The following is a 7,500-nucleotide window of genomic DNA, read 5'->3' as shown; positions in this document are numbered from 1 at the left end:
TCACTTAAATTCTCTTTAATTAAAAGTAAGTAAAAACAATAAAAAATAGAACAAACCCGTCAAATATTGGCATCAAAGTATCAGACATGGAATTGGAAACCACCGCACGAAACGTAAGGCCTCCGGCCTCAAACGAAAACCCTGGCCTGCTGCAGATAAAATCAACATCAAGAAACTGAAAATATTTTCATCACGATAAACTATTTTCTTGGAAGAGAAAATATCACACAGTAGTATGAAGGTCCAAATCTGAAGTCTCATAGAACAACAACCAATGTTTAGCGCTAAAGGAAATCTTACTGGAAGCCCCTAAAAGAGGCGTCCATTCAAATATGTACCATACTCAAGAGAGAGAATTATGACAAAGGAAAAGGAAACCAGACCATCTGCAGGGACCAATGTACATGTAGGCCTGTCAACCCCAGTTTACACTCATGAGACTCTTGAATATCATATTTTGTTAAATTGTGTTCACCTTAGAGAATGACAATTTTTGTTTTCATTATTCAAGGTACCCCCCTTGAAAGTGTTTAAATTTTTCAAACACCCCCCTTTTTGCCTCTAATTTTTTGTAGGGACCCCTGATTTCTCATTAGTCTAACCTTCTCCCCCCCCCCCCACAAACAACAAGTTTTTCCGAACACTCCGTCATAGCTCACCTCAACCTTAAAAATTCTTGATATATTATAACAAAAGCATCAAGCCTCAAGCAATAGTAATAATTTATTGTTTATTCAATATCATGCATGTAAGCAGCCAAGTACTCCACAGCCTTAGAGTTTTTCCTGGGTAGTGAGAAGCTGTAAGTTCTTTGGCCAAATGTTATTCTTTTGCTCGCATTTACGCAGAATCTTCACGATACTACAGTGTATTAATTCATACCAGAAGCTGAAGGGTTGGAGCATACAACTGCACTTTATTTATGTCACAGAGTTTTCACAGACCGATTTATTCTTAGATCGAATTTCCCGCGAATGAGATTCCCACAGGAGTGCCATGACCAATCACAAGAAACTAATTTGATGTCATTGCACCACTGAAATGGGGTTGCCTTTCTTTCATAAAAGGAAAGGTACTCTAAAAATAGACCGGTCTGCAAAAATGCCGTGATATTCTCCTACTCATCAGCTCCTGCTCTTACTACATATTTGGAACAGAAGATTCCTTCGGGTTTTGAAATCCTACATGTCCTCTTGCATAAATTCTGGTTGTATTACGTGGCACTTTCTTGATGCAAGCTTTGAACAGTGGAGCTAAGAGCCTCCAAATTCTTCATTAACTTTTCCAAGTTCGCAGCGCTTTTAGTTTCGTCTTCTTCCCCAAATCCTTCAGTAGTATCGTTCAGTTCAAAATGTAACTGTGCCAAACGTTCTTGAAGCTCTCGAACCTTATCCATCTTTTCGATAGTACAGTCCTTTCCAAATGCGTGCAGCTTTCCGTGGTTAAAATCGTGCATGAGTTCGAGCAATCCTTTTTCCATTTGTTTCACGTCTGTTCTATCAGTCAAGAACGAATGTTCTTGAATATGGGTAGTGGGCTTTGCTTGCTGTCTTTCACCCTCTTTTGATTCTCTTGACTTACTTTTACTGCTACTTGCGCCTTCCGTACTTTCAGCCATCCGTTCATACCCTTGTCCTCTCTACAACATGTGCTGATGAGCTAAAAGCAACTAAAATAGAAAAACAGCTTCCCAGAGTCTTGTGAGTCTTCGAAAGGACGCCATATTGGAATTACCCAAGATGCTCTTCAAGCAAAACAATAGCCAGTCTAAAATAACGCATGCGCACACGACTTCCTTCTCTTCCACCAAAATAATCATTGTACAGCGATGAAGTGAGTAAAACTAAAATCCTTTTCCATCTCGACGATAATCAACGAGAAATTAATGCCTGCTGGAAGTTATTCAACCAGGCATTTATCATAGTTTCAGTTACGTTTTGTGTTAACTTGACAGTGTTGCCTTTTTTACTTTCAAAGTGACTTTCCTTGTGGTTTCAATTTTCCTCTCGACAATACTTGTAGTCTTTCTTGTTGTCCATCTTCACGAGCCCATGGGCTTTCTCACCGTATCGGGCCTGCCGATGTGTGTCATCCATTTTCTCTATGGCTTTGAAATTAAATTATTATTGGTGTTTTAAAGGCTCGAGCTGTGCAACTACAGTGGGTATAAAATCTATCCTGGCCATGGCAAGAGATACTGCCGACTTGATGGGAAGGTATGCGAACGAATTTTCCCATTCATAGTTCTTGAAGCCATAATTTATACTAGTAAAGCTATGTTGGAGCAATTGCAGAATACCCCGTTCAAATCGAAGCGGGGGGGAAGGGCCTCGCGTCTACGCGTCAACTTTCTTCGGTGGCTGGATCATTGAACGAGGCAATTTCTTATGTGCTGGCTACGCGTCTACGCGTGGCTACGCGTCAAAATTAAAGCTAAGGGTACCAGTGTTCGTATTGTTTTGTCGTGTAAGCTGGATCATAGAACGAGGCAATTTCTTATGTGCTGGCTACGCGTCTACGCGTGGCTACGCGTGGCTACGCGTCAAAATTAAAGCTAAGGGTACCAGTGTTCGTATTGTTTTGTCGTGTAAGCTGAATCAAAGAACGATGCAATTTCTTATGTGCTGGCTACGCGTCTACGCCTGGCTACGCGTCAAACTTAAGGTTAAGGGTACCGGTGTTCGTAGTGTTTTGTCATGGAGCCTGTATCATAGAACGAGGCAATTTCTTATGTGCTGGCTACGCGTAAAAATTAAAGCTAAGGGTACCAGTGTTCGTATTGTTTTGTCGTGTAAGCTGGATCATAGAACGAGGCAATTTCTTATGTGCTGGCTACGCGTCTACGCATGGCTACGCGTCAAAATTAAAGCTAAGAGTACCGGTGTTCGCAGTGTTTTGCGTGGAGGCTGGATCATTGAACGAGGCAATTTGTTATGTGCTGGCTACGCGTCTACGCGTGGCTACGCGTCAAACTTAAGGTTAAGGGTACTGGTTTTCGTAGTGTTTTGTCATGGACCTGTATCATTGAACGAGGCAATTTCTTATATGTTGTCTACTCGTCTTCGCGGGGCTACGTGTCAAACTTAATTCTAAGGGTAGCGGTGTGAAGTCGTGGAATCTTGATCATAGTACGAGGGAGTTTGTTATGTCGCTAGTGCCTTAAGAACGAGGTAGATATATAACAGAGTGGCTCGCCGGCTCGGCAGTGGTTTTAGTGCCTTTAAATCGAGGTAGATATATAAGAGTGGCTCGGCGGCTTGGCAGTGGTTTTAGTGCCTTACGAACGTGATAAATATATAAGACCTAATCACTCAAACAAGCGCTTATGCTTAATCACCAAACGAGTGCTATAATCTTCAGACGATCTCATAAAAAGTGTAGTTGACCAAACCGCAAAGTGAAAGCTAATATTTTAAACGAGTGCTTCGACCTAATCACTGAGACAAGTGCTTAGGCTTAATCAGTAAACTAGTGCTATATTCTTCAGACGATCTCATAAAAAGTGTGGTTAACCAAATCGCAAACTGAAAGCTAAAATGTTAAAAGAGTGCTTCGACTTAATCACTGAAACAAGCGCTTGGGCTTAATCAGTAAACGAGTGCTATATTCTTCAGACGATCTCATAAAAAGTGTTGTTGACCAAACCGTAAATTGAAAGCTAAAATTTTAAAGAGAGCTTCGATCTAATCACTGAAACAAGCGCTTAGGCTTAATCAGTAAACACAGGCTATATTCTTCAAACGATGTTGTAAAAAGTGTAATTAACCGAACCGTAAAATGAGAGCTAAGAGTGCTTAGGCCGTAAGTGACTAGCCACGGACACGCGTAGCCACTCTCCATAGCCGGCTACGCGTATTACTAGATTTCGCTCTCTAGTTTTCTTCAGTTGACATATTCCGTGATCACCAATTTAAATCAGTAGCTACGCGTAGCCACGCGTAGCCACTCTCCGTAGCCGGCTACGCGTATTACCAGATTTCGCTTTCTAGTTTTCTTCAGTTGACATATTCCATGATCACCAATTTAAATTAGTAGCTACGCGTAGCCACGCGTAGCCACTCTCCGTAGCCAGCTACGCGTAAATAAGAAAAAGTCCCGGGGTATTCTGCAATTTAGCCGCTATGTTTCCCTTTTTTTTTAATTTGTAAAACCTATAATTTGATACCATGAATTTATTTTGCAACGTACCAAGTACATTGTACATGTGTTGTGCAAGTCGTATTCGACTGTCATATTAGCACCGGCATTGAATATTACATACATGAGATATGGGTCTTGACATTAGTAGGCTTAAATTAAACAATAAAGATGCTGATGTTCTGACGTTAAAAAAGGAAAAACAACTACAATATCTGTAATTTGATATCTGGGGTGACAATGTTCTCTTGGGTATGCATTATCTAGGTCTTCAACTTCCTCAACAAGAAATGTGAGAGGGCTCTATTAATGAAACGAAATCCTCGAAAGATCACCTGGACTGTACTTTATCGTCGAAAGCACAAGAAGGGTTCAGCAGAGGAAGTCAAGAAGAAGCGGACAAGACGAAATGTCAAATTCCAGCGGGCAGTGCAGGGAGCCACACTGGAAAGCATTTTAGCCAAGCGAAATCAGACACCTGAAGTGAGAAAAGCCCTCCGTGAACAAGCAATCAGGTTAGTTCTTTTCACAGAAATTGGAAGGTGGCGTCCTGAGATTGTACCACAGAAAAAAATAATTAAGATGTCCCGTCTTAAGGGCTTACTAGGTCATTGTTTGATTACGGTATTTATTCCATTAAGCACTCAACTTCGAAAAAGCGCCCACCTCAAATAAGCGCCCACCTTGAATAAGCACCCACCCTGAAGGTAGAAAAAGTTATTAAGCGCCCACCACCCCACCCCCAAGGACAAGATTTCCTTACATCCATCCAGGAAGCCCTAACAGCTTCTCGCCCGACTGACCCATTTGCTTGACATTACACTGTCGGATGTCGAGGAGGAAGCACCAGAAAGTTCACTTATTGAGCTGAGCGACGATGACATTGAAGGTGATTGAGAATTATAATAGCTAAAGAGACTTCTGTGAAGACCTAGCAATCAGTTGTTAGTTCTGGGCATATGTAAACCAAACAATGAACAGTTACAATTTATGTGCTTTAATATTTTGTCATGTTTTGTTAGAAAATGAACTTTTTACTTACTGAAAATGGTGAAAATTTAATAAGCGCCCAGCCTCGAATAAGCACCCACCCTGAAAGTCCAAAAATTAAATAAGCGCCCTGGGCACTTAATCGAATAAATACGGTAGTAACATTTGATGGCCATTTACTTTCATAGAAAAAATAATTAAGACATCCTGTCTCAAGGGCTCACTAGGTCATTTTTTGATTAGTAACATTTGATGGCCATTTACTTTCACAGACATATTGTACATATATACACAAAAACTGACAAAACGACTGCAATGTGTTTCTTTCACCAATAAAAGTATTTTGGGCACTTAGGATCCCATGCTTGCTTCTCTTTAGGTTGCATCCTGTGTGATGCTTGCTGCTTGTGAACATTTTTCAGTGATGATATTGTGTTACCCACATTATTTGAGAACTGTGAACAGTTTACCTGAGAATAAATCTTATCTGAGAAAAATGGTTACTGCAGTTTTACCAATAGAATGTTTTGTGGGTGAATCAAAATGAAATGCCAAGAGTGGCTGTAAATTTTGCTGATGGGCTGGGGATATTTGATGATTTTAGTACTCCTTGTACAGTAGGTGTGAAAGATTTGGTTTATTCAAGGTATGAAGTTAGGGGTAAGAATTTCAACTATGTGACTTGCATGCTTTTGTAGAAGAAAATTTACATGTATGTCTGCCCAATTCTTGGAAGAGCCCAAACGTTTCTGCTCATTGAAGGTAGGACTAGGATAATCTGGCTGTTATAAAGACCTTGGCAGTGCTACATGTATTTATTTGAAATTCTATCTTTTATTTACCTTTTGTCTTTAGGGCTGCAAAGGAAAAAGCGAAGGCTAAACAACAACAAAAGAAAGCTGCTTCTGCTGCGGCTGCTCCTAAGGTACTTTAAAAGAAGAATGTTTTTATTTTCCTGTTACTGGTAAACTTTTTTAACTGTTATGTATCAAAAAATGCACTTCACTTGGTCCCAAGGGAAAGGGGGGGTTCAGTCCAAATTTTGTGTAGCTACATGTAATTCTTTATCACAAAGTGCAGAGGTGCCTTTTTAGCTTCTCTGTAGTTAGTCCATCTAAAATAAAATGGCTGTTGATGGAAAAGGTTAACCAACAAAAACATAACAATAAGTAGAGTAAATAAAAAAATAGACTACATGTAGGTATTTGTTACACGTACATGTAAGTCATGACTTTCTTACTACCGTATTTACCCATGTATAGGTCGATCCCATGTTTAAGTCGACCCCCCATTTCTGATGGCAAAAAACGCAATTTCTTAATTTCTTTGTCAAATGTTCATGGGACACTAATCTTGTATTCTTCGATTTCTGGAAATGTGGATACACAAAAGAATCAGGGCCTCAAGCGCTTAATAGTTTTGTTGTTCAGCAGCTGCGGGCGTTTTGTCCTTGAGTTTCGAAAAAGTTATCTGAAAATCGAACATCATCAGTAAACCTCAAACTCACCTGTTTCGTTGTTCAAGGATAAAGGGCTTTAGAGGATAAGCACAATGCAACATCACAGAAGCAGGAGTCAATCTTTGAAAATAACTTGCGAACGATGCAAAAATGTGCAAGGTTTAATTGGTCCTTGACTTACAATTTCTCAAATGACAAACAAAACAAAACTCATAAACCAAACAATACGAAGTTTGCAAAAGCATTTAAATCTGCCAGGTTTGTATAAAGAATAAAAAACAATCATTACCAACCAGCATTTTCACGCAAACACGAGTGACGATGTCTGCACGCAAACACGAGGTATTGCGCCAGGTTACTAAGCCGTTGAACGATCGTGTTTTATTTGAAGAAACAGAAATGCCTTACAGAGCTTTCCACCTTTGGAAAACGAGAATTTCCAGTGTCTATTTCATATTTGTGCTTGTGAGTATCTTCAACATTTAGAGTTGGACAAATCCTTTTTTATTTCAACTGGAATTGCTTACATTTGTTTTGAAGTCTTTTGTCATTCATTTTGAAGTCTTTTACAATGTACGTCGGCTTTTGTCCATTGCATTCGTTATGCCCAAGACAACATTATTATGTTAATTTTGAATAAATTACTTAGCTGGAACTTGGCTCAAAATCTTTGACCCGTGTATAAGTCGAGGGCGACTTTTGGAGCTTCTTTTGAGACCATAAAAGGTCGACTTATACATGGGTAAATACGGTATGTAATAAAAACGACCTTAAATATTGACAATGTACTTGCAGTATAGTTCACAATACATGTAGTTCACAAAAACAGCAACCAAAATTTAATGCTTAAGATTACATTGTCAGAAGAGTCCTGGACTAAGCTGTGAATTTCACTAAAAACTGTGACCTCCAAA

General features: G+C 39.7%; 1 protein-coding gene across 1 annotated transcript in view; it reads left to right on the top strand.

Moving 5' to 3' along the window:
• The first annotated feature begins 1,779 nt into the window (after nucleotides 1-1,779).
• Nucleotides 1,780-7,500, top strand: part of LOC137997182 (large ribosomal subunit protein eL24-like) — a 9,958-nt gene continuing 4,237 nt past the window's right edge. Inside the window, exons 1-4 of the mRNA XM_068843026.1 lie at nucleotides 1,780-1,833; nucleotides 2,141-2,216; nucleotides 4,405-4,652; nucleotides 5,983-6,052. Of these exons, the coding sequence (XP_068699127.1) occupies nucleotides 1,829-1,833; nucleotides 2,141-2,216; nucleotides 4,405-4,652; nucleotides 5,983-6,052 (399 nt within the window). The 5' untranslated portion in view covers nucleotides 1,780-1,828. The remainder of the gene's footprint in view (nucleotides 1,834-2,140; nucleotides 2,217-4,404; nucleotides 4,653-5,982; nucleotides 6,053-7,500) is intronic.

Source organism: Montipora foliosa, chromosome 3, assembly GCF_036669935.1.
Source record: "Montipora foliosa isolate CH-2021 chromosome 3, ASM3666993v2, whole genome shotgun sequence".
Classification (NCBI taxonomy): domain Eukaryota; kingdom Metazoa; phylum Cnidaria; class Anthozoa; order Scleractinia; family Acroporidae; genus Montipora; species Montipora foliosa.
Note: the sequence above shows the minus strand (reverse complement) of the source record. Positions and strands in the feature narration are given on the sequence as shown.